Source organism: Neodothiora populina (genome assembly GCF_041146345.1).
Source record: "Neodothiora populina strain CPC 39397 chromosome Unknown canker_contig_5, whole genome shotgun sequence".
NCBI classification, from domain to species: domain Eukaryota; kingdom Fungi; phylum Ascomycota; class Dothideomycetes; order Dothideales; family Dothioraceae; genus Neodothiora; species Neodothiora populina.
In genome coordinates, this window is record NW_027191405.1 from 1,443,010 (window position 1) to 1,468,701 (window position 25,692).

The 25,692-nt window shown below is 50.5% G+C and overlaps 8 protein-coding genes across 9 annotated transcripts; 4 read left to right on the forward strand and 4 right to left on the reverse strand.

The window, feature by feature from the left end:
• Positions 1–1,643: 1,643 nt before the first annotated feature.
• On the forward strand, positions 1,644–3,107 carry AAFC00_005478 (uncharacterized protein; the record flags this gene model as incomplete). Its single annotated transcript, XM_069345264.1, has 2 exons — positions 1,644–2,798; positions 2,901–3,107. 2 exons carry the CDS (start codon positions 1,644–1,646, stop codon positions 3,105–3,107), a joined length of 1,362 nt encoding a protein of 453 aa, XP_069203093.1.
• Positions 3,108–3,603: 496 nt separating this feature from the next.
• AAFC00_005479 (uncharacterized protein) lies at positions 3,604–5,160 on the reverse strand (the record flags this gene model as incomplete). The annotated part of the gene is made up of 1 exon (XM_069345265.1): positions 3,604–5,160. One exon carries the CDS (start codon positions 5,158–5,160, stop codon positions 3,604–3,606), a length of 1,557 nt encoding a protein of 518 aa, XP_069203094.1.
• A 1,849-nt stretch (positions 5,161–7,009) lies between these two features.
• Positions 7,010–7,928, reverse strand: AAFC00_005480 (uncharacterized protein; the record flags this gene model as incomplete). Of its 2 annotated transcripts, none has more annotated exons than XM_069348613.1 (2): positions 7,010–7,411; positions 7,470–7,928. In XM_069348613.1, 2 exons carry the CDS (start codon positions 7,926–7,928, stop codon positions 7,010–7,012), a joined length of 861 nt encoding a protein of 286 aa, XP_069203096.1. The 2 variants fall into 2 exon arrangements, with proteins under 2 accessions (XP_069203096.1, XP_069203095.1); XM_069345266.1 differs by having other exon boundaries at positions 7,470–7,538.
• Positions 7,929–9,592: 1,664 nt separating this feature from the next.
• On the reverse strand, positions 9,593–11,441 carry AAFC00_005481 (uncharacterized protein; the record flags this gene model as incomplete). The annotated part of the gene is made up of 2 exons (XM_069345267.1): positions 9,593–9,922; positions 9,975–11,441. The coding sequence occupies 2 exons, from the start codon at positions 11,439–11,441 to the stop codon at positions 9,593–9,595; spliced, it is 1,797 nt and encodes a 598-aa protein (XP_069203097.1).
• Positions 11,442–16,682: 5,241 nt separating this feature from the next.
• Positions 16,683–19,152, forward strand: AAFC00_005482 (uncharacterized protein; the record flags this gene model as incomplete). The annotated part of the gene is made up of 2 exons (XM_069345268.1): positions 16,683–16,859; positions 16,915–19,152. 2 exons carry the CDS (start codon positions 16,683–16,685, stop codon positions 19,150–19,152), a joined length of 2,415 nt encoding a protein of 804 aa, XP_069203098.1.
• Positions 19,153–20,784: 1,632 nt separating this feature from the next.
• On the forward strand, positions 20,785–22,193 carry AAFC00_005483 (uncharacterized protein; the record flags this gene model as incomplete). Its single annotated transcript, XM_069345269.1, has 4 exons — positions 20,785–21,082; positions 21,146–21,240; positions 21,342–21,932; positions 21,993–22,193. The coding sequence occupies 4 exons, from the start codon at positions 20,785–20,787 to the stop codon at positions 22,191–22,193; spliced, it is 1,185 nt and encodes a 394-aa protein (XP_069203099.1).
• A 402-nt stretch (positions 22,194–22,595) lies between these two features.
• Positions 22,596–23,412, reverse strand: AAFC00_005484 (uncharacterized protein; the record flags this gene model as incomplete). The annotated part of the gene is made up of 2 exons (XM_069345270.1): positions 22,596–23,205; positions 23,405–23,412. 2 exons carry the CDS (start codon positions 23,410–23,412, stop codon positions 22,596–22,598), a joined length of 618 nt encoding a protein of 205 aa, XP_069203100.1.
• Positions 23,413–24,127: 715 nt separating this feature from the next.
• AAFC00_005485 (uncharacterized protein) lies at positions 24,128–25,552 on the forward strand (the record flags this gene model as incomplete). Its single annotated transcript, XM_069345272.1, has 1 exon — positions 24,128–25,552. One exon carries the CDS (start codon positions 24,128–24,130, stop codon positions 25,550–25,552), a length of 1,425 nt encoding a protein of 474 aa, XP_069203101.1.
• Between the last annotated feature and the right edge of the window lie 140 nt (positions 25,553–25,692).

Genomic DNA, 25,692 nt, shown 5'->3' on the forward strand with positions numbered 1-25,692 from the left:
TGTCGCTAGCAAGAGTGTCCATCTTGAGCTGGATATTAGTGAACGAGATATCGTCGTAGAAAGCAATGTATTGAGTTGTAGGAATAATGGAACGGTACCTTCTACCTCGTTTGTTTTATCTTCTGTCAAGTGGAAAGTGAAACCATGAGTGAGGCAGCACAAAGCTATTCTGCGCCTTCCTACCATTCTACAGTACAAACAACCATTATAGGAAAGCATCAGACAAACGGACAGCATACCTTTAGCGAAACGTGGGGTTGGAAGGCGCAGATTGCATTACACATTTGCAGACAAACCAAAGCGCAGGGCATGAAGCTTGGCGAGACCCTACAACAAGTACAGTACCTTGAAAAGCGGCATCTAGGATACCTTACAAGACAGAGCATACCTACTGCTTCCATGTTCAAAAAGTGAACCTCGCGATAGAAATGAGACTATCTTGGACTCCTATGAGCAAATTCCGGAGCATGCGCTCAAACGCTTTGCCAAGCACTGACACTACTGATGCAGCGATCTAACAACTATACTAAACGGGCGTGTCGCTGTGCCAGAAAGCATAGCAAGTTGACCAGTCCCAAGTCGCCCTCAGTCGCGCTCGGCGGACTTGATAAAGCGACTGAGCACGACATTCACCCTTGCAGACTTCACTCGCAGCGTTGAAGAAAGTCCCGGCGTCAGAAGAAATCATCATTCGTTGAGACTAACTCTTGCACGCCATAGAGCATTACACCCACAGAAATGTTGTAGCCACTTCAAGCCAACGAAGTATAGGCACAAAAGTAACACGCAGTACTAGTACAAGCACTTCAAAAGCTCGAGTTCGGTGTTTCAGCCTACCTGATCATCCACGGTGATCGATAGCCATCCAGCCGGCATCGACTACATGCACTTACAAAGCAGTATCGAGCTTATTCATTCGCCAATCTTGGACTATTAAAAGATAGCATGCATTAGTCGACTTTCCTGTCTCGCAGTGCGCCAGTTCACTGACTAGCGCTGCAGGCTGCAGCCGCCATTGGAAGCAAAGGCCAAGGTGACAATGTGACCCCCGTTGGTGGGGTTGATCTCGCAATGTAGCTCGTGGACTTTTTCTCGCCCGTTCGTCGGTTCCCCCGCGTCTATGCTACACTCTTACCTTACTTCAGCTACACCTCTCACTGTGCTTTGTACTTGATTTCTCTGTGTACCGTAGGAGACAATTGGATCGATGCCGATGATACGCTCTCAATCATCTTAATAGCAGCGTTTGTGACAAGGACTGCATGCCGTTTATTATCAAAGGTAATATGACACATGTGCATCTACCTTGTCAGGCGATCCTTCGCTCCCTTCAGCCCCCACCCACCTAGCGAAGACTCAAGGTGTGAGAGGCTTGTACTAAGGTAGGTCCCAACTGCTGCCTGACCGGTTGCACATTATCTGATATGTGAGGCCCTCCCGTGTTGAATTGTCTTCCTTTTTCCTTCTCATCTTACACTTTCATCTCCGTTTTTGTCTCGGGTCTTATTGATCGCGCTCATCTTGTTCTCACAAGCAAGGGCTGTGTGTGTCTTTGCAATACATTACTTTGGAGCATTTCATCTATTCCCTCTTGATTCTCTTTCTTCTCTCTTATCCGCTACTCGGATAGGCAATTGATGATCATGTGGGACTACGAGCACGACCACGAGCAGTGGCAATACAACCGCCCTCCACCTCCTCCTCCTCCTCCACCACGATATGTTCCTAATCCATATCGTCGCAGCGCTCATCTAAGTCCTGATCCACCCTTTGATTCTTCGCTGCATCGTTCTCGCTCTTACGGTCATGGACCTCGCCCAGAGATTAACATATACAACTATCAGGACCAGCACAATGATCAGGACCAACGCACGTCTCCACCGCCACCAGTAGCCATGGCGCCCGTGTATGAGGCAGCCTCTCGCGGCCGACAGGAGGTCAGTCTGGCGGATCAACTACTCACGGCTGAAATTGCAGGAATGCGGCTCGACCGCATTGCAAGGTCGTCTCGTTCGCGCGGCAGGTCCGACGCGCAGCTGTTTGAGCACCATTATCATCATCACACTTCTCCACCTCCTGTGGCTGCTGCCGCAGCACCTGCACCTGCTCCCGCTCCTGTCGCTGCTGCTCCTGTCGCAGCAGGGCCAAGCTCTGACATCTACAAGTGGCAGGTAGAGCAACTAGAGCGTGAGAAGCGTGAGGCAGAACAGAGGAGATACTGGGATGCACGGAGACGCATCGATGCGGAAGAGGCTGAAGCGGAGCGGAAGCGCATTATTGACGAACACGATCGTGCAGCGGCTGTTCGTGCGGCCCGCCAGAGGGACGAGGAACAGAAGCTCCTTGACAAGATAGAGAGAGACAAGCGAGAAGCCAAGGCAGAAGAAAAGCGCATCGTAGAGCGATACGAGCGAGAGCAGAGAGAGCAAGAGGAGCGTGAAGAAGCAGCACTGAAAGAATTCGAACGCAAGCGAAAGGAGAGAATAGAAGCGGAAGAGAAGAAGAAAAAGGCAGAGCAGGAGAAGTTGGAGACTGAGATGAGAAATCGTTTGCTGAAAGCAGGATACTCGCTTGAAGATGCCGAAGTCGTGCTCAGTGGAAAGAAGTCGAAGAAAAAGAGTAAGAGCAGCGACGAGAATGTAGTTGTTATTGAGGAATGGACCACCATCGTCCATGGCCAACCTCTTGCTCCCCCTCGCCACGTCCCGCAACATGTTCCCATCTATCCGCGGATCCACAAGAAGTATCTCGACACTCAGACGTTGATATACTACCAGATCCCATACGAGTTTGACAGGGTAAGTTTTTCCCCATTTTGTTCTTCAACACCCCCACTTCAAGATTGAGAATGAATCGGTACCTTCATAGCGGATGTAACTCACTAAACAATCAAAAAACAGGCAAACGGAGACTACATCGTCATCCTGCGCGAAATGAGCAACGCAGAGACAGAAGAGCTCTTTGACCACACGCGACGACTGCGCAAACGCCAACTGCTCCTGGAACCGGCGCCTAAAAGGGGTCAGAAGCAGTTCGCCTTTGTCCGCCCCAAGCGAGACAGAAGCAGGAGTGCAGTCAAGCGAGACATACGGATTGTCCAGTTGTAGTATGACGATTACAGGATGGAAAGGAATGTGTTTCTTGCAAGTCTGGACTTTTACTTTTCTTGATCTATCATTTTGTCTTTCGATGCGACCCCTCGTGTTGGTCGGACTTCATTATTCTTGTGAAGATTCGAGTGAGTCACGGGCGCCTCGCTTTCGGGTGATAGGATTACCTTTGACAATCTGGTTCCTTGAGTATTGTGTTCTTTGAGCGGCTCCTTCTTCACTTAGCGACGTCCATACACTGTCAACTGACTGATATACGATCTGCTACTGCGTCATTTCCTTCACTCGGTGCCGCATCACTATGCCGACGACATGCGCAGAGGAATAGAAACCATGAATATAAGAATGATGTTTATTATATCTATCTCGTCTACTTGTTCTATCTATATTTTTTTATATCTTGCATAAATCGTATACCATGTGAGATGGAAGAGAGGAAGGTGTAACAAACGCGAGAAAAACAGCAAAATCTGGTAACACAACACACACACATCTAGACTTTCTGCCAAGTCAGCGTGTTCTTCAAGAAAACATGCCAGCCGTCCTTCTTGGCCTCTTGTTCGACGCCCTTTTCGGCAACGGCATCGATGATGGCTGCAGGGGCATCGGTGCCCATGGTGCTATTGATCCGATCCGTCTCGGCAATCTTCCACCCTCGGAGCAGAAACAGACATAGCGCTGCACCCATGTACATGAAGCCCGTGAAGAGCGACGCGCCGAGATAGCTGCCGCCTTCGCTCTGTATGGTCTCTAGTCCTATGGCTTCGGAGAAGACGCAGGGAATGACGAGGAATAGCCATACGATGTTCAAGCCGCTTGATGCGCGCTCTAGGTCCACGACTTCGGCGCATAGAGGAGAGATGGTGGCGTAGAACGTGCCGGCTACTAGGCCCTCCACTACCGCGAAGAAGATCAGGACTCCGTAGCTGTCTGCGTTGGTCCAGATGACTAGGGCGAAGAGACCTCCGACAAAGGACGCTGTCGACGCCATGTTGATTCGTCCTGTGACGTCGCTGAAGTAGCCGACCAAGGGACGCCCGATGGCTTGGCCGAGATTCATCAGTGCGGCGACGATGGCGGCTTGCGTGCCGCTGAGACCCATGCTTCTGGCGTCCGACGCGAGACTGAACAGGAGCACGATGTAGCCCAGCATGCTGAAGAAGCCGAAGCCAAGGAGAAGCCAGAACTCCATGCACTTGAACAGCTCGATGTCAAGCCTTCGCCTGGGTAGACCGATGATTGCATAGCGATCGCGGATCAAAATCGCACATACTCCATTTACCGCAAAGGCGAGGATACCCAAGATTCGAAATGCCCATGCCAGATCAACGTTGCGGATCATAGCGTTGGTCCCAAGACTGTATATGAGTCCGCCTACACCTGAGCCGGCAGTGGCGAGACCATTGGCGAGAGATCGCTGAGTGCTGAACCATTGGCTCACGACACCCACGCTTCCCACGAAGAGAAAGCCCATCCCTATCCCAAAAGCGACTCCCTGAGACAGGAATAGTTGCCATATCTCTGTGGCGAAACTCGCGCCAATGAAGCCGCCTGCCTCGAAGATGGCTCCGATCATTAGAGCCGTGCCAGTCCCAAATCTTCGGACAACAAGGGTGACAAGCGGTGCTACCATGTAGCATAAACCGATTGACAGCCCGCCCACGAACGCATACTGTAACCGCGTGGCTCCTGGAAAAGTGTCCGTGGAGGTATAATGGGAGAGGAAAATGGAAAAAGAGCTGTTGAGTCCCCAGGTGTGGGCATTGATAAGAAACACCAAGAGAACATTAACCCAGCCATAGCCACCATCTGGAGGCGCGGAGATGGATAAATGGGTCAACACTGCTTCAAGGTCGGCCCCATCGCTTGTCTGTTGTTGCGCTATAGCATCATCCGAGTCCGAATTAGACTCGGCGCTGAAATGTGATAATGGCGACGAGACTCTTGTGTTGGTACTCGTGGTCATCAATGACTCTGGTGCCTCGCCTTTGTCTAGTGCATCGTGCGTGCCCTTCTCATTCAGTGTATCTGGAATGGTGGGCTGCGTCATCGGTTCTGGCGTCGATTTGCACCACTGTCTACACTATCAACCTATGCTGGTGGAGGGGGGATAGATCCAGAATTGCGGTTAGTATATTGTTCAATGAAGAACTGAAAGTGGTGTAGAATCGTAGCTCAGAGGACACCGGATATTAGTGGTATAGAGTCAAAATGACAAACGTCTCAGGCCGTGATTGTAGTATTAGCAATTCAGACTCTCCCTTAAAGCCTTGACGATAAACGCGGAATCTACTGCCTTAATACGGCAAACTAAGTCCAGCGAGTCTTGGTCCTGTCAAGTGAACTTAAAGGAAGCTTCGGTCTGCGCGTGTGGCGGATGACCTCAGACAGAAAATCGTGCGTATCTCGGGCGGCGACGAAAGTCAAAGTATTGCAGGAACTGTGAAAACACCCGATGGACTGATCGCAAAAAGGGACAAAGGAATGATTACGGAGAGAAAATTCGAGTAGCCTGACCTACAATTGAGTGTCCTCATCGCACACCACAGCACCTCATTTTCCTGTCACATTTTGACTCACAGTAGCCCAGTCGGATCATGTCTGCTTCGGCAAGCGAGAATGGGACCGAAGGTCCTCGTTGTGCGCCACGCATCTGCTTCCTCTGTGACTTTTTCCCCCAGTGACGATGATGCTACCAAGACAAAAACGTTAAACTCACATACCGTGCTTTTAGCTTAATGATACCCCAACGGGAAGGAATTGGGTGGATCTCCTGAAGTGTCCTAGCGTTTCTTATCATATGCGAGGTCATGCCCGTCGGGCATCCATCGCAATACTCTTGGATACACCAATTCAATGCGCAATGGCAGTCTTCTCGCAAATCAGTAGAGGTTGAGTGACAGCGATGGTACAGCGCGTCGTTGAGCAGATGTTTGTTAGTTACGGTCATAATAGGCATATTGACGCTAGGTATTGTGGATATGTGAGGCGGAATCATAGAACGCCGCTATCTTGCGATCTAGACAAGCAACGCAAAGGCCGACAATCCTCTCGTGCGAGTTTCGGCGTTCACGTTGTTTCGCCAAGAACAGATTACCAAAACAAACCCGAAGTTCCATGAAAGCTCCGGGCTGGGCTCTTTCAATAACAGTGAGGTCGAGGATGGCGAACAAGCAAGTAGGCGACGTGCGACGTGGCACTGGTGAATGTGGCCTGTTGTCTGTAGTCTATTGCCATTTCCGGAGCTGGGCAGAGCGTGGCATCATTGCGAGGAAGGATAATAGGAAGCCGAGATCAAACATAACCGGTTGTATGCCCATAAGAATGAGGATTTCATATCATGTCGACTTTTCGCAGAAGGAGGACGCAAGATGTAGGTAAGACTGGAGGGTTAACATCCAGGGATATTACAACAGCTTCCTAGTCTATAATGTCGCCAATCCCGCTGAAGTGTCGGTCCAGCGGAGCAACACGCAAGGCAAGCTCGGGTGCATCATAGTATTTCGCAGATCGGGATACTATATCCACCGTGTGTGCTCTGTCGCTGCGTCAGCATGCAATGTATAGATCGCACGTACCGAGTGTTTACACACCTTGCGGTGAATTATCTAATCAACAGAACAAGCGAATAAATTTGGCGGACAAGGTTCATCAATCTCCTGGATGTTTCGCCGAATGTCCTCCTACTGGAAGCTCCATCGTACGAGAAAGCTCATTTGTAGTGTGGGAGCAATTACATACGCATTCGAAACCTTCTTCGACATCCGCCGCGAACACCAAACAGGATCGTATCATCTTTTGTGAACAGCTACTTGGGTTGTGGCAGCTCTAAACTCGTGCTTTGATTCTTGTAGAAACTTGCATTATATCGATAGAAGTTAGACCGAGGAGGTCGTTCATCAATATTGCTCTTTCATTGCTATTGGAACTCCACCTATCGAGGCTCCACCAGACTCCACACGTCTCGGGTCCATATGGATCTGCTCAGCCTCCGCCGTGTCGGCTCGTCTGATTCGTTTGACCCAGTTCGTCAGGCGTCGTATGCCAGAGAGCCGCTTCCAACTCATGAGAGTTCCGCTTGCAAGCCCGAAAGCCACAAGAACGGTGGACGACAATACAAGGACTATAGCAAAAGTTGTCCAATATGTTCTTGCATCGTATTTCATGTCAAGATCCAAGGAGAAGTAAGAAGTCATGAATGACAGCGGCACGAATAGCACAGTCACCTTAGAGATTAAGAATGCCGCTCGAGTAAGTTTTTCAACGTCCAGACTTTCTTTAATGGCAATGAGCTGGAAATTCTGTATGATCATCAGTCAATAAGTGATTGCTGGAAGGAAGATCGCATGCAAGATTTACCATTTGTACGAGAGACTCTTTCTGACTCAGGTAGTCTTTGCACTCGCTCAGGGCGTATAGTTCGACCATATCTTTGAGCCGTTCGAACCGGACCCTTGCCGCTGAACTCAGACTGACACCAAGTAAGCTCTCAGATTCGGTCGCTACGGGCAAGCGTGAATCTAGATCGTCCTTCTCAGCGACCCGGTCGTCTGCCGTGTCCTCCTTGCTAAGACTCTTAGCATGATCTGACCGTCGTCGGAGTGGATGTACAATAGTAAAATTGGGCAAATGGGTGCTTTCTTGGCTTGACTTGCTAGCGACTCTACTGTCAGCCGTAGACGCAATGGCAGCTTTTTGAGGCTCTACCACGCGATCAATCAGACGAATGTATGCCTTGTAGTGTCTTTTCAGAACAGCTAGTTGGCAGCCAATCTGATCTAGTCGATCAATATGTGCCAGCTTTGGATGTTGGAACATCTCGTGTCGCACGCGCTGGAGTTCTAATCCGTATCTTGACTCTTTCCTAGTCACAAGTGAATAGCTGTTCTCCCAATTCTCGAAAAGATAATAGAATAATAGACCAGGCGCATCGGAGGCACGACGGGCAGTTTCTTCTGGTGTCTCACCCAGACGGCGTCGCACAGGCAGTAAAAGCAGCGGATTCCGCTCTCCATGCTTTATCTCAACTTTGGATAGTGATCTGAAAACATTGTGTAGGTTACTCCGAGAATGAGCCAAGATACGCTGCTCACTCGTTGTGAGACGTCCGGAGGCATTGGGAAACAAATCTTCTGTGATTGTGATCACGGTGCGGTCGGCAAGAAGGAGCAACCAAGTCCAAACACGCTTTACGTGTGGTAAAGGCTGCTCAATCTGCTCGGTATCACTCCTCTCTTCATTCGTGGATATATCAAGGGAAAGATCACATGTCGAGTAAAGCGAGTTAAAGCCTAAGCAAAGGTATGATCGGCCTTGATCAATAGATGTGTAATGCCAAACATCGTCAATAATATCGTAAAGGTTCCCTACTCTCGAGCTATCCCTTGACTCTAGAGATGGCGCAGCCGGAGAGCAGGCCCTGCCGCCGTGGTGACCAGAGCTTAGGCTTGGGAATGCTGTAAGGGGGTAAGATTGCTCGGTCGCGATTCCATACCGGATTGTATGTTTTTTGGGAATTGACTTGCGAGGATTCGCGCACATCAAAGCGAGCAATCTCGGAGAGAATTCATATCGTTGACCCAGAATCTCGAGCAAATCTCGCTGATCGTATGGATACCAGAGATTGATCCACCGCGTGTGTAGCATATTTGGACGATCAGAGCTCAAATGATTTTGCAAACACGTGCCATCCAAATCAAAGGCGACACGTGCATGCTCGTCCCCAAAATCAAGAACAAAATTGCGACTTGTTGGGTCCAGCAACTTGTGCATGTAATATGCAAGGTTTCCTGGCTCATCAATGCTGTGGAAAGAGCTGGTGGGAGGATTACTATCTGTTCCGACGACCCTCGTACCACCCGCTGCAGCCAAATCATTCTGCCCGAAAATTGATCCATTCATTGATGTTGGTCCCATCTTAGCACACAAGTAGTCGAACTCTGAAGGCAGGTAATTCGGCCTCCAGGCTTGAGTTTATATACACTTCTCTGGCAACAGCTGCCACTCGACTGCCTGTCATCATCGGGGCATGACAAGAGCACCTGGGCTGTTCAGCAACCTCATCAGAGGAAAGATGAGACATTGACACGAGAATTATAGTCCCGCGCATGTTATGGTCGAGGTCAGCTGCCAAAGGGTGTCATAGTGAGGGTGAAGGAGGAAAGCCGAAGTTTAGCCAGGTCATTCGGTTGCGGTACCTAGTAAGTCATACATACATTGGGCCTACCTGATCTTATCTTAATCACCACAAACTCGAAAGGGCGCAGAACGCACAGTCATTACTAGGTATGCTTTCCTCATGACCTGGTATCTGGAAGTGAGCCGTGCAAGACTACTGTCATTGTCCTTTTCTGGTGGATACTACTAGTGATATTAAATATTGTATACTGTCTAGAACATCTAAATCTAATGTGCTTTTTCTATTTTATTTTTTATTTGAAGCGTCCTTGGTACCGTGTGCTGCCAGTTCGCCGCATGAGCCACTACTCTACACGATGAACGGCATATGAGGATCTAATCCGAATCCGAGCTCCGTAATAATAAAAGACAAACGGCACTGGCACCATGGCGGCGCTTATGGCACCTAGGATAGTAAGGGTTATATGGGGATTCATGTTCTTGTAGAACGGAATGCCAACGACGGTCATTCCTCCAGCTGCAAGGTAACGTGAAAAGGTGACAAAACTCAATGCACTAGCAGCATATGCAGCGTATGAGTCGATGACATACATGTATGCACTGATGAATATAGTTATCACACCATATCCAAATAAGCCTGAAGCCACAATAGGCGACCATATCGAAACGGACTCCTGGAATTGCATTAGCATTACGCACAGTTGGAGCTCCATCATGTCTACTCACATAATCTGTCCAACCCATCCAGAACAAACTGATGGGTATGGCGAATGCACCGCCAAGCATCGTAAACCAAAGGCGTGTTTCTGGTATGGGTGGTGGGTTGATATGGCCTTCCGCTTCCTGCTTCCTGATATCTTTGACCGTCCAGTTGTAGATAATAGGAAGTGTGATGGCTAGTGGGAAGAAGCCGACAAATACAGCCACCCAGATGATATTTGTGACGCCTTGGGAGATACCATATACATCTGTGAAGATGAATTCAAACCCCACAAAAAACGTGAACAACACGATGTACAGGATCGTGAGATACAAAGCCATCAGAAGGATGATAGGTTCGGTCCAAATCATTACGAACGGCCGGTACACGGCAATCTTCAGTCTACTCCATAAAGATGTTTTGCGCACCTCGAGCGGAGATCGGAAGCGATCGTCGCCGGTAATTTTGCGGAAGTGATGAGCCTTCCATGATAGCAGAAGAGGTGCAAAGGTCTCCGGTTGGCCCAAAATGATGACTGAGGTGATGGCGCCCGCAAATATGAGCATGAGCCATTCACACCATCGCCAGCTCAGAGTGCTCGGTCCAATGAAACTTCCAATCACAGGTCCGAACAGTGGGCCTGCAAATCCAATGAACGCATAGTATGGAAACATATACGTCTTTTCTAAGGCATCGAACAGATCTGCAATCGTTCCACCAGCGACAGTCAAAGGCGTAGCGCCGAACAGACCGGCGAGAAACCTAAAGGTGATGTGAGCCCCAAAATTCGGAGCAGCACCACAACCGACAAGAAAGGCCATATAAACAACCATAGTGACGATGTAGATGAGGTTCCTACCAAAAGTTTCCGAGAACGGACCAGCAAACTGGGAGCCAACGGCGAAACCGAAAAGGTACATGGCCGTAGCTAAAGAAGCTGCGACATCGCTCACGCCCCAATACGCCGCGTACTGAGGTAGGACCGCTGCGTCTATTGATGATGCTGCAGTACCAGCGAAAGCTACAGCACCAACTACAGTTGTCGACCAAAGGCGCAGTCCAAAAGACCAATTGTGCGGTTTCATTGGGTCGTTAGGGCCCTCCCATTCGACGATGAATACATGTCCCGCTTCGGTCTCATGTGTTGCGCGCATTCGTGCATTAACTCCTGTCAGTGAGTACCCTAAAGCGGTCCGTTCGGAGAAGTGAGTGCGATGCGTGGGCACCCTTGACATGTCGTTTGCATTGTTATTATCTGGGTAGCCATCTCCAGGTTCACCAGACTCGGTGTCTGAATCTTGAAATGCAACCCCATTTTCAGTCGTCTCAGTAGGCTCTAAGGGCGCTTCGTTCCTCTTTTCTTCATCAATTTCGTCAGGTGTTCTTGATCTGTTGTGTGTGTGCAGAGACAATGCTTTGGCTTTTTCTTGGTCGCGCTCTATCTGCCTCTGCACGTTCTGGCCGATCCGGCGGTATTGCAGATACGACAACATGGCAACGTAAGCTCTGAAAGTACGAATACAGTCGAGCAGGTCGGTGCCGTACACGTATATATGTACAATACGCTATCAACATTCACCGATTGCATAAGAAAATTATTTCCGAGGTTCGAGACGGGTATTCGGGCTCCCCGACTTGGGTATGATGCGTCAAGCCCACTAGCTCAACTTCAACGGGGCGCCCATCTTTCTGTGCCTGTACGAGATAGCCAAAATTTATGATGACGTTGAACCTTACCTCAGCCTGACTCATTTTACCATCACTCGAGAATCATAAGGTACTGATCGCTCTAATCCTGAGCAGCTGTCCTATCCAATTCAGAGGCCAGAAATTATGATATTTTTGAATGAGCAATGCTTTCTGTGTGTGTAGGGGTGCGCGATCTACTAGCGCGGAGGTTGTCCATTAGAATCGACACTCAAGCTACCTTACTGTACCTCGAGTGGTGTGTGGTGTATGAACTTCATCCTAGCTCGCAAGAGCTACATGCTTCTTGTCAAATTGTTGGGAATCTGCACTATACGTTTGATGATTGGTTCCATCGTAGAAAGTCATGCGAATAAGCGGTACCGACGCCGCGGTTTATCAGTGTCGAACACGGATCTCTTCCGCATCTGGTACCAAAATCTGTCACATGTTGGGCTTGAAGTGGTTGGGCGGAAACGTACCGCTTTCACATCAATGCAACATCCGAGAAGGTACAGGCGTTATTACCGTGGTAATCCGTTGTAGTCAATGGACTGCAACACTGTACTCGCAGCGCAAGAATCGCCTGTGATAAGCGAAAAGAAGTCATGGCTATTCGGATACTGGTCTTAAGCTGTTTGGCATGTTTGAGCGTGGACTGTTGTGACAATGCTGGCACTGCAAAACGGCGTAATGGTGCAGACATTATGACAAGGCGAGATCACTGGACCATGTCACGATCAGATCGTTGAAAGTGAAGATGAAGATGGTTGTCCTACATCGAGGGGCTTTTACAGACAGACCTTCACCCCATGTTGCATAAGATTAGCCGCGGCAGCCGATGTCATGCCAAAGTACTAGTGCCCACGGGGTGAATATCCCTCGGTAGCCGTTGGTGATTGAGTTGCAGTACTGTATTGAAATACTCTGTAGGCAGCCCGTCGTAAAATCTACGTGCTGCGGCACCGCTATGGTATACTCAGCAATACTTCGACACCTTCAGCCCTCTAGTGCTTCTAGTAACTCAGGCGTAGGGTCAATGCTAGCGGAGTTTTGCACTTGAATGTTCAGGTCCCAGCATGTTCCGGTCGCAGGTGGTACGCGCATCTGATCAGGCCAATCGAAAAATATTGCAGCCTTGATTAAGACCACATCGACCGATCGTATGCAGTGAGTGATGGTATGACATGAAGCATTGGTGTGGACAGATGTTCTCGCTGTATGGCTACGAGATACTGAGTTAGTGAGTCCAAGTGTATCCTATCGGCTGCGATGTCTGTTTTTGAGAGCCCCATCAATCCAGAAGGAGGATTGCAGGAACGTACAGTAGTCACCATATAGCCTGATATCTTGGCCTCGATCAGACCATCAGCAGTTCCCATTGGCTGGTATGATCCTAACACTTACTCGACAGACGGGGTTTGCCTATAAGGATGATGGAAGCTCGCGGAAGACGCCAAGATTGGGCACAATATTCACAGCCTCATCGTATTGCCGTGAATCGAAAGTTTACCCGGAGCTTCCCAGTGGAACTTATGAGAAGATAAACAAATAAACAAACAAACATGAAAATAGGTACTTGTAGATTATGATTGTGGCAACTGAGATATAGCCGTTTGTGGTGCAGGTCTTCCGACAGCTCTTCCGAAAGCTACCTTATTGAAGGACATGATATCCGACGCGCACAGAGCTCTTCTCGCCTCAGTGATTGAAGAGATCTTCTTAAGGCAGGAAATGTCAATATGACGATATGAAGTAAGAACATCTGCGAAGAACCAGGGACCTGGAGCATTGCCAAAGATATCAGGAGGCAAAATCATGAATGAGGTGACATCTACCTAGGGTCGTTCCAGACCATGTACTGAGTCAAGAACTGCAATGGCTGTTGCCTCTACAACCAGTCCCCATCGCGAAATAAGTCCAAACATGACTCTCTGGTTCCTACCTTACCCAAACGCTTAGGTGAGATCCTCATGGGAGCAACCTTTCTCGAGCAGTGGTAAGCCGTGTCAGAAGAAGGGTCTGGAAACTTCCGAGCGAAAATCGTTCAACAGTATAGCGCATGTCCACATGAGGATCAGTGTACCCTGCAGTACTTCCGTACGCACGGCATCGTGATGGTCTATTTGAAGTTTCTGGGAGCGGTATGAGTGAGCAAGAGAAGCTATTAGACGATGATCCACCATAGAGCCGCGTAAGACCCTGCCAAGGGCTCACCTTTGACTCTGATATGCCTTCGTTAAGGATATCCAGGATGCGTGGGCCAATACTGTACTCACAATGATGTACCTGATTAGGGTATCGAACTAGGTACATTCCCGCCATAGTGGGCCAATCTCAAACAACAGCGCCGCGGAGGACGGACTGGATGCTCGTCATCGTATATGGGACAATCCCGATGACGCTTCACAGCTTCGTGTTAAGTATCACCAATGGATTTGCTTTTTCTCTTTGCCTGAGATGTGACAAGGAAACCAGCTGTGCCTGACGTCGCTATTCAGAAAGTTGGAATTGCAAGTGAATGGTGGGAAACTCGAGAGGCAATCACTCACTCCCTCATTATAATCCGCGACAGACGTCTGCCACACGTTTACACGCACTTCTTTCACACCGATCATATGGAGCAAGCGGTCACGAACGTTGAAAATCCACATGTGGCACAACGTTTATAAGTGCGAATCTTTATTATGTTCGAATTCTCGAAGAGATATCGAAGATCTACAGTGGTGCGCATGCATGCAGCTTTGTCTTTGGGACTCCTGTCGCTACCCGTTGGGGTGCGACCGTCCCGGTCCGCGCACCCAGGATAAATGATGGTCCCTTTGATGTCAATCTAGTCAATCCGTGTTCCCCGGCCACTAGGAGTTTGACCACTCACGGAGACCAATCAGAGAGCGATCGAGAGAGCTAAAGCCATGTCCACCAATCGTTAGTCAGTGATGGTCCTCAGGTACGGGTGCCCAAGATGGCTTGTGTCTCAAAATCAGGGAAATTGGGAGGGCTCGTTAGCGGTTGGCGGTGAGCATCAGGGACCAGTCCAATGCCGTCCCATGCGCTAGTGCTTCAGATTCGCGATAGTCGCCTGAACAAGAACTCTAAGAGTGCGAAGCCCCTTTCTAACTCGAAGCTTTGACACGTGAAGAGGCGAAAGGTAATGTGAACGAAAGACCGATCAGAGTCGAGTGTGCTTACAGAGGTGAAAGAGGATCGTTCTCTTCAAGCTATGCGAAGACTAATCCCACCTCCAACGATGTCCCGGAAGTCAGTCTGGCGAGCACAGCCAACAGGTGGGGCCTGTCCGTTCCGCTCCGTAAATACAACGGCAGGTACCTTACCGTTTGGCCACGCTTTCCCCTGCAGACACTCGAGCATGATTTTGAGCTTAAAGCAACACACCTCTGATACACCGATATGCGCACTCGGCAGGTAGAGAACAATGTGATGGGTTTCGAAAATGATACGGTATGCAGAATGAAAACAACGCATGTGGCGAGTGCGGTAGCGATGAGATAAATGACAGAGCGTCCAAGATTTTGCTTTTGATGAATCATCTATATAAATAATAATAAGCAGGGCTGAGGACGTGCGTTATCCACGCAACCTACTCGTACAGCAACTTATATTACTTCCATGCATGGGCCATGAGCTCGAGTCAGCCGACTCTGCTCCAGCACATCGCGACTTTGTGCGAGGACAGAATCCTCCTATCATGGGCCTCTCGCGTTCTGCGCTTGCATCTAATCGCTGCCGCGACAACGATGCGCGATTGTCGTGTCGTCGCACAATTGTTTCGACGCCCTGTTCTTTGTCCATCGCTCCTCATGTTATCCAACGCTCGATTCGACGAAGCAGCGCAATACCTTTCGCAGATCCGAGCGATTACCAGGGACTAGAGACGAGAATTTGCCGTGCCTTTCGTCACACTGCCCTCCACAAGCAGCACCACTCGCTTCCTGGCCTTTGCTGTGATCGGGCACTCTGAGACCCTTGAGCTTGTGACTTTAGCGGCCTCTTCGAATCGACTTTTTGAAGTCAACGTTTGGTTCCGCGAAGTAGCTGCCCTGCAGATTCTTTGGTTCTGCTTGTTGTCCAGGTGTTGTTGTTGTTGTCACTCCAATCTGGGGAGGTATACTGTACCGTCGAAGCCAGTCCAGTCGTGCTTTTTCCTCTTCCGCTTGACGTGCTGTCACCAAGAATCTCGCAACTCCATTCGACGTAATTCCCCGCCGTAGAATACGGTGGGCGTCAATCTTCACAGACAAGCTTGCACGTCCGAGCTCTGCCTCTACCCAAATTCTACCCGAGATTATATGGTCCTCACGGGACCCGGCGACACTGCAGATTGCGCACACCGTCAAAGCAACACGGTTTTACGGTGTCGAGTCCCAGCACGCACACGTCCACTTGCTCTAAATCCCTCCCCTTGGGTGTTGCACAATCATCCCATTTCGACCATAGTCATCTTGTCTTAGAAGCTTCGACGGACCCCGACTGCTTCCATAAATTCAAAAAGTACGCCGTTGTAACGCCACGTCCCGCGCCATCGCCGAACTGTCTTTGAGATCGCCCGCCACTAGCCATTGCAACTAATCGTAAGCTCCCCAGCACTGGGTCCCTCACCTTCTTTCGTACTACGTCGACATTGTTTTTACCATCCCATACACATCACGCTCCTTTTGTGACCCTTTCGCTCTTTTGACAATTGACTCCTTGGACCCGGAGTTCTCAAACACTGACCGCATACTCTGCCAGACATACATATCTGTCAACCGCTACAACCTCCAAACCTAATTTAATACATCTACACCAACTCGATCATCAACGGCCTCATCAACGTTCTTCTACAACGGCTTCAACGTGCATGTCTGATACAGGTATACCATGCCTCCATCAAGAGCCTATACCAGGTCCTCTTTGTTGTGATCCTGCTAACAGGTGTCGTCAGTGTCGATCATACCAACAGACATCATCCAAGACTTAGATGCAGTAGACGTTGGTGAATATCAGCTCTTGAGCTTAAGCTTATCATTTCGAAAAACCCGTCGACCATGACTGTAGCCATCGACACATCTTTCCGGGGTTGGACCTCGCACCCGGCACCACCTAGCATGACGCTGGACGACAAATTCGAGGTCCTCAAAGATATCGGTGATGGCAGTTTCGGTAGTGTAGTGTTGGCAAGGACGCGAAGCGCTGGCGCCCACCTTGTTCGACGCAACACACTTGTGCGTTATCTCTGATAGTCGTTCGTAATCATATCAGAGCTGACCAGTTGTTTAGGTTGCAATTAAGACGATGAAGAAGACTTTCGAGTCATTTTCACAATGTCTTGAGCTTCGGGAAGTCGTCTTCTTGAAGACATTACCGAGCCATCCCCACCTTGTCCCTGCTTATGATATCTTCCTTGATCCGCTGAGCAAGAAGCTACACATTGCCATGGAGAACATGGACGGTAACCTGTACCAGCTGATGAAGACTCGAGACCATAAGCCCTTCGATGGCAACACTGTAAAAAGCATCCTTTTCCAAATCTTGTCCGGCCTTGAGCATATCCATGACAACGGCTTCTTCCACCGAGACATCAAGCCAGAGAATATCTTGGTGTCTTCGTCGGCTCCAGACACGGCGAGTGCGTTCAAGAGGTACTCATCTCTGGTGACGCCCCCTTCAACCCCACCCACTTACACCATCAAACTTGCGGACTTTGGCTTGGCTAGAGAGACTCAATCAACAGTCCCATACACGACGTACGTCTCGACTCGATGGTATAGAGCTCCTGAGGTCCTTCTACGAGCAGGCCATTACTCGGCTCCTGTTGACATCTGGGCCTTGGGCGCCATGGCAGTCGAGATCGCCACTTTGAAGCCCCTTTTCCCTGGTGGCAACGAGGTCGACCAAGTTTGGCGAGTCTGCGAGATCATGGGAAGCCCTGGAGTATGGATCAATAAGAGCGGCCAAAAGCTCGGAGGTGGCGAATGGAAAGATGGGGTTCGTCTGGCTGGTAAGCTTGGCTTCTCCTTCCCGAAGATGGCTCCTCACCCGATGGATACCATTATTCAGTCTCCACAATGGCCTGCAAGCCTGGCACACTTTGTTACGTGGTGCTTGATGTGGGATCCTGCCGCGAGACCAACATCGACGCAGGCATTGCAACACGACTACTTTGCCGACGCGGTAGACCCTCTTCGACCGAAATCTTCGTCAAGGTTCCTGAGCCGTAAGAGCTCGACCTTGTCGAGTGTTCACGATTCCCCAGAGTCAAACCGTAGCCTTAGCACGAAGAAGTCTTTGTGGTTCAGGAAATCGATGTCGACTCAAGACTTCACTTCTGCGCCCGCTACTCAACAAGCCCCGCCAGTTCCCTCACCCGCGGCTCGACCAACTGTCGTTCACTCTAACACGACTGATGCTACTGGCTCGCTTAAGGTCAGACCGTCGCACGCTAAGAGAGCCTCCTGGAACAATGGTTCCACTCCTGGCGTCGCTCCGATTCCAATCCTGCCTTCAATCAAGCCGGTCTCGCCTATGCACGACGCAGTGAACGCGAGCGGCCAGAACCAATCAGCGGAGAAGCCGAAGCGACAAGCATCGTTGAACCTGCAGGGTGGTCACTATTCGGACTACCACCGAGAGCAGGCCGAGCGAGCCTTGAGTGGTATGACCGGCATCACATCACCTAGTGGTACAGCGAAAGAGAGCTTCTTTTCACATCTGCGAAAGAGAGCTCGAAGATTCTCAGGCCGTCACCAGGCACCGGCATCGCCCACTGCTGAGGACCCCGAAGCAAGCGTAGGTTGTGCACCTTGGGTCAGTGGAGGACGACAATCCATGTCGATCGAAGGGCGATCACAGAATGCACCCTCTGCATCGAACGGCCAAGCTGATGCAGCCCTGAGTGAGCTCGATCGCGCTCTACAGAGTGTTCGTCACAGCTTGGACGCAAGTGCTTCTCTCCACCCTTCAAAGCAAGTGCAACGTACTGCAAGCAACCCGCTGCTGAAGAGACACCACTCTGTCCACACAGCAAATGCCTCGCCATCGCCATCGCCATCGGGTTCGCTCAAGGGAAGAAACCGAGTATCGGTAAGGCAATCAATCAATTCTCGACCCAGATATGACACACCAGATGAGGAGGATGAGTTGTTAGACGAGGCTCTGACCAACGCTCACGCCGCAGCGACTCGACTTGACAAATCGCAGGCCAAAAGTTCCAGGCCTACCCACATCGACCTCGGACAAGCCAAGACCAGCAGCAGACCCCCAATCACCCACGTCACCTCGGATCCCGGCCCTCCCAAGTTTCATGTACCGTATCTCACGCCTTCTCCATCGAAAGAGATGAGCGGGATGAACTTCGGACATGGTCCGATACCGACCTCCACGCCCATTGACATTACACCACAGCCAGTGCCCCATGACACTCCCAACCAGTGGCCGACGCCACCGTACGAGGAGAGCGAATGGGCGAAACGTGCTGCCCAAGAGCTTGGGCAACAAGCCGATGCCGCCTTCCGGTGACGGCCACCACTCCAGCTATCTCGCATAATCGTTTCCAGCGTTTGAGCGTCTGTTTCGCGCAGTTTGTTATTTGTTTTTCCTCTTATTTCGCAGCCGTCAAAATCGGATGGCTCTTCAAAAATTTCATGGGCATTGTACAGAATCGGGGGAATGCCCGCAATCAGGAGTTTGAACGTCAAATTTTCGATCGAAGATGCAATCTCGCTTTGTTTTCCCTGCTCTGCACATTTACACATACACCTGCACACGCACATACACACATACCCATACATACCACAGCCATGGTCAGCATATACACCATTGAACGTAGCGATACGCAGCTTCGTTTCACACCAATCCGGCCTCTATCATAGAGACGGCGGTGTGTTGTCCCTAATTTTCATTTCCCACTTGCTCGGACACGGATGTCGTACAGCTCGGATTGGATACCCTTTTTGTTTGAATTGTATTTGTTAGCAACTTTGTACATTGCTCTTTGTTCTTGTATCTCTTTTTTCTTTGCACTCTCTCATACACCATTTTTTGATCTCAGAGCAGGGAGCGCGAAACAGGGCGTCTCTCGAATGCGAGCGACGCACAATGCATCATACAGCACGGCACAGCTGGCTTATACATATTATTTCCTTTGTCATTTGAGAAGTTGAAGCAAAAAAAAAAGAAAAGAATCTCGTTTTTTTCTCTTGTTTCCATCGTTCCTTTGTTCTGTCGGTCGGTCGTTCGGTTGGTTTCCCGGATGGGAAAAGCAAAACAACGCAATGGTGGTTAAGGCGCGACCGGAAGGAACAAACAGGTTGATTAAATTTGGTGTTCACAGAACGAGTTCATCTTGGGGTGGATTTTCGGGGTAATCAAAGGGTGGTGTAGACATATCGAGATGAAGGAGGCATTTTCCTTGTTATTTTGTGGTTCGAATCTCAAGCAGCGGAAGATCTGAGGGACAAAGTCTGTGGAATAAATAGAGAGACACTGACTAGGCCGGGCTGAGCCCAGGTGAAGTAATTACAGACATCGTTCCGCAACTAAATTTTGTGTCAACGTGAGCTTGATTTACTGTGGAATCGTTGTGACATGATGCATGACAGCAAAGGAGTTTCAATTGCCAATTGCATCATCGTACTGTATAAAACCTAGCAGGAGAATCTCGTACTCAGTGCTCGACAGCTTCAAAGTGACTTTGTTGCATCACTCTGAAGCTTACCAGGAGAAGCAAGATCATGCTTCGGCGAAGAGAATAGCCTACGAGGATGCAATGGTCAACAGTCATCTGACCTCGTGGTGGAATATGATACAAGATCTAAATGAATCATCTGGTATGCAATGCACAATAAGGTACCTCAGCGAGTCGATGTCGAGATTGACAAGGCACGGTGGATACAAGTATGGTAGCTAAGGTACCTTACCTAAGGTTCTGATGCTTGGCAAAAGCGAGGGTCAGAGCAAGGCGCAACGTCACCAGGAGGGTTCACCGTAAGGGAAGGCACGATACCAAAGAGGTAGGTACAAGTACATGCTGGACAGCTCACTGTATACCATAATACTGGCACAGAAACGAGCGCGACATTATTGTCCACACCTATTCCCACTGCCTTGCTGGACTATCCGTCGGTCTAGTAGACACATCAAACCACAATAATGTCCAAACCATCCTTCTTCCTTGTATCGTTACCGACGTCCATATCGCCTTCCAACGACAAGGATGAAGCCCTGACGGCCCTCCGGTCCGTCATCACCACCGACAATGGCGATACGTCTCCCTTCACGCTCCCTTCCTTCAAGATTGGCACTCTGGATGCGCTCGTGCAGCAAGCGGACGACCTCGGCAAGCTGAGCGGTGGTTGCGAGGCCGTCGTGGGCAAGGTTGCCGATTCGTTGAGAGGTCTACTCGAGGGTGATGAGGACAAGATTGCACAGCAGAAGACGGTCAATGACAGTATGCTGGAGCAAAGGACATGATTGATGAGAAAAGCGCTTCGTGCTGACATGATCCTGACAGGGCCGGTGGAGCAATATCTCTCGTCATTCCAGTGGAACAAAGTCAAGTACCGAGCTGAGAAGCCCATCTCTGAGCTCATTGACATGCTACAAAAGGTACTACCACACCCCGATCTCCACACATGTGATTACTCGACCGTAGTCCCACGCTTTGATCATGTCCCGACCAGCTGACATGAGCCTCGTGCGGCGATCAGGAAATCGCAAGTATAGACAGCGACATCAAGTCCAAGTTCAATCAATACAACGCAACCAAAACCAGTCTGGCCACCTCACAACGATCCCGTACCGGAAACCTCTCTCAGCGCAGTCTCAGCAGCATCGTCAACCCCCGCGCTCTTCTGGCGCCCGACGCCTCCGAGTACATGCAGCAACATATCCTGGCCGTGCCCAACACCCTTGTCAAGGAATACCTGAAGTCATACGAGACACTATGCCCCATGGTCGTGCCGCGCAGCTCTCAGGAACTCGCCAGGGACGACGAGTTCACCTTGTTCGCCGTCACCGTCTTCAAGAAGCACTCGGTCGAGTTCATCCACAAGTGCCGCGAGAAGCGATGGATCCCGCGAGAGTGGAAGTTCACCGAGGGCGGCAAGGAGGCCGAGGACAAGGAGTTGGAGAAGCTGGAGAAGGAAGAGAGAAAGGTCTGGGGTGAGGCGTTACGTCTCAGCAGGACGGGATACGCCGACGCCGTCATGGCTTGGGTCCATGTGCTCGCTCTCCGAGTCTTTGTCGAAACTGTGCTGAGATATGGTCTGCCGTTGAGTTTTGTCTGTGGTCTCGTCAAGGTAAGCATTTCTTTTTCTCGTTGCGTTGTATCATCGACAGCTAACGGTCGTTCTTCACAGACGGATTCCAAGCGATCGAAAAAGGCAAAGTCGAACCTCGACGCTGCGTACTCACACCTTGGAGGCAACGCCTTCGGCAAGGACAAAAAGGGCAGACCTACAAAGGATGACTCGGCCATGTCGACTGAGATGTCGGCCATTGGTGGCGCCAACGCTGAACAGTACACCGCTTACGTCTTCTACGAGTTCGAGATTGTATAGGTCAGAGTTGGATATGAGAGCAAGCTGTGTGTGTAAGTAGATCGGGTAGGAGGCAGAAAGGAGGACTGATAATCGCTGTCTCTTTTCATGTGTCATATTTCAATGTCTGTGTGAAATGTGCTGCTGCTGCTGCTGCTGTTGGCGAGTTTCTCTATTTGTTTTTGATTTCATGCAATCTTCGTCCTGTGTCTATAGAGGATTCTATACCCAACAAAAAGACAAGACTTCCACGGTGTTGATACATGTCTCGATCTCTCGACAAGAAAAACACAACTGTCATGAGAAATATAGATGAGGCACTCTTCTTCTTTCATATGTATAGTGTATATCTCAAAGCCTGCTTTTATGAAGTTGTTGACTCGGATCTGTCATGATCGTCACGAAAGATGGAGCATTCCACATCTATTTCTTAAGAAGACCCTCCTTCTCGAGGTACTTGGTGATGATGACGACAGCCTCCTCGACGCTCGTCTTCTCCGAGTGGATGTGAATCTCGGGCTTCTCGGGAGCCTCATAGGGAGCACTGATGCCAGTGAAGTCCTTGATGATACCGGCTCTGGCCTTCTTGTACAGACCCTTGGGATCTCTCTTCTCGGCCTCCTCGACGGGGATATCGACAAAGACCTCGATGAACTTCAACGGCGTCTCGCCCTCGGCGGCGACCTCGTGCATCTCACGCGCAGTCTGTCTGTCGGCCTTGTAGGGCGAGATGAACGACGTCAGGGCCAGGCACGACGAGTCGGCGAACAGCTTGGCCACCTCGCCTATCCTGCGGATGTTCTCGTTGCGCGACTTCTCGTCGAAGCCGAGGTCCTTGTTGAGCCCGAAACGCACGTTGTCGCCGTCCAGACGGTATGCGCTGAGGCCCAGGTGCAGGAGGTGCTGCTCGAGCGCTGTGGCGATGGTCGACTTGCCCGAGGCCGAGAGGCCGGTGAACCAGATGGTGGCTCCCTGCTGTCCGCGGAGTTCGCTGCGCTCGGCGCGGGTGAGACCGGCGTGCCAGGTGATGTTGCTGGATGGGAGATATGTGTTAGCTGGGCATTGACAGAATGGTGGGTTTTTGTCTTTCTTTCTCCTTCTTTGGCAGGTGAACGGGCAGGAACGGAGGGGTTTTTGGTGGGGTCAATGGAGGGGCAGAGACACAAAAGTCACACAGATATGTACACAGTTGTACACATCATCTGCCACAGTAGGAAAGCAGAGTGACTCACGTGGCCATTGTATATATGGAATCTAAGACGTCAAGAATTGGAATAATCTGAATTGGAAGGTGGTGTGGGTGAAAGAAAAAGTGACTTGCGGCGTAAACTGCGTAAGGTAATGTAATGGAAGGTACTGAAATGTCCAGATGCAGAAAGTAAACGCAAGCTCAAACTTTACCAATCGCGACTGAATTGCGTGCTCGCTGCGTCGACGAATTGGCAGGTGCGCGTACACTCTGCGAGTGCCCTTCCCACATTTCCACCACACGTTGACACAAACCCGCCCTGCTCTTCCACCCACCAGGACCACCCCCTCCTCCCGCTCCAAGTGAATTGGCCGATAGCGGAACGGGCCGCGGGGTTTTCTCTTCGTCTACGACTCTCGCTTCGAGTCAGGCAGTGACTGGGCAGACCGCCTCCTTGAATCAGACAATCTCGATAAGAGGTCGTTTACCATTTACCATTTCCTTATCGCTCAGCTCACTTGCTCGTCTATCGCGCGAGAGATTGACTTTGGATGGTACTGTACATGATAACTTTCCTCGAACATGGACTCACTTGATATCTTCGCTTTCAACTCAGACTCTTTCTCTTTCTTCTCAACTTCTCTTGGTCATTCTCGCTGTGAACAGATCTCTTTCGCGTCTACTTAAGGCGATCCTTAAGCTTGCGGTACAGCGAACACTACTTTAAAGCTTCGGCTACCAGTGACTAAAAACATCTACCCACATAATGTCCGCTGCTCGTTGCATCAGAGCAGCGACTCCAGTCCTTCGTTCTGCTACGATCAGATCGGGCGTCCCTGCTCGTCAGAGTCTCGCACAATGTTCACAAGCATACTCCACATGCAGACCGCGATTGGTCGCAAGAACATCGCTCTTTGCCCTACAAAAGTATAGTCATGCGAAACAGGGTGCCAGAAGCTATGCCACAGAAGAACTGGCTACCGAAGGAACTTTAGGCAAGACCGGCCTCTATGAACTGCATCTCGCACACGGAGCCAAAATGGTCCCGTTCGGTGGTTTCCATATGCCGGTTCAATATAGTGATCTCGGTGTTGGCGAATCCCACAAGTGGACGCGCGAGAAGGCCAGCATCTTCGATGTATCGCACATGGTGCAGTATCATCTCGCGGGACCAGGATCCAATGCCTTCCTTGAGAAAATCACTCCTTCAGATGTCAAGGGTCTCCCCGCCCATCAATCTACTCTCAGCGCTCTCCTCCTCCCGGAGACTGGTGGCATCTGCGACGACACCATCATTACAAGGTTGGAGGCCGAGAAATTCTATATTGTGACCAACGCAGGCTGCAGAGAGAAAGATGCCGCATATTTCGCGGGTGAGCTCTCGGCTTGGAACTCCGCGCATCCAGAACAGCAAGTCACACTCACAGAACTCCAAGACCGAGGTCTCATCGCTCTTCAAGGACCTCTCGCGGCCTCAATCCTCGAGTCTGTAGTCGTTGATCCCCAATCTGCAAACCTAAAGGAAGTCTACTTCGGCTCAAGCAAATACGTCCAAATCTCCCTCCCCTCCGGCCCGTCCGCCCCCGTCCTTGTCTCACGAGGCGGCTACACAGGCGAAGACGGCTTCGAGATCTCCATCGCGCCCTCAGACACAGTCGCCGTGACAGAACACCTCCTCTCGACCGCCGGACCAGACAGCCTCCGCCTCGCCGGTCTCGGCGCCCGCGATAGTCTGCGTCTGGAAGCAGGAATGTGTCTGTACGGCCACGATCTCGACGACTCGACGACCCCCGTCGAAGCCGCTCTAAGCTGGATCATCGGCAAGCCCCGCCGCGAGACAGGAGGCTTCAACGGCGCCGAGACCATCCTCGCACAGCTCAAGCCCAAATCAAGAGGCGGCAGGGGCGTCGAGCGTCGCAGAATCGGCCTTTTGATCCAAGGCGCCCCTGCGCGAGAGGGAGCCGAGATCGTGTCTTCTGACAACCCCGAGACGGTCATTGGCAGAGTAACCTCTGGCTGCCCGAGCCCGAGTCTGGGCGAGAACGTCGCCATGGGATATATCAAAGATGGCATGCACAAGAGCGGAACCGAAGTCGGTGTCAAGGTCAGGGGAAAAGTCAGGAAGGCCGTCGTGGCTAAAATGCCCTTCTTGCCTAGTAAGTACTGGAAGGGCGGCATCTCCCCTGCTTAATACTCTTTATTCTGTTTTCTTTTCCCCATCTCAATGAGGGAGAACTTGGCGCTTGTGGGATGTCTGGCGGTTCAACACGACGAGACTACGAGTCTGTCTCTAGATCCTCTCTAGATCCTCGCAAAAGAGGACGGAGGTGA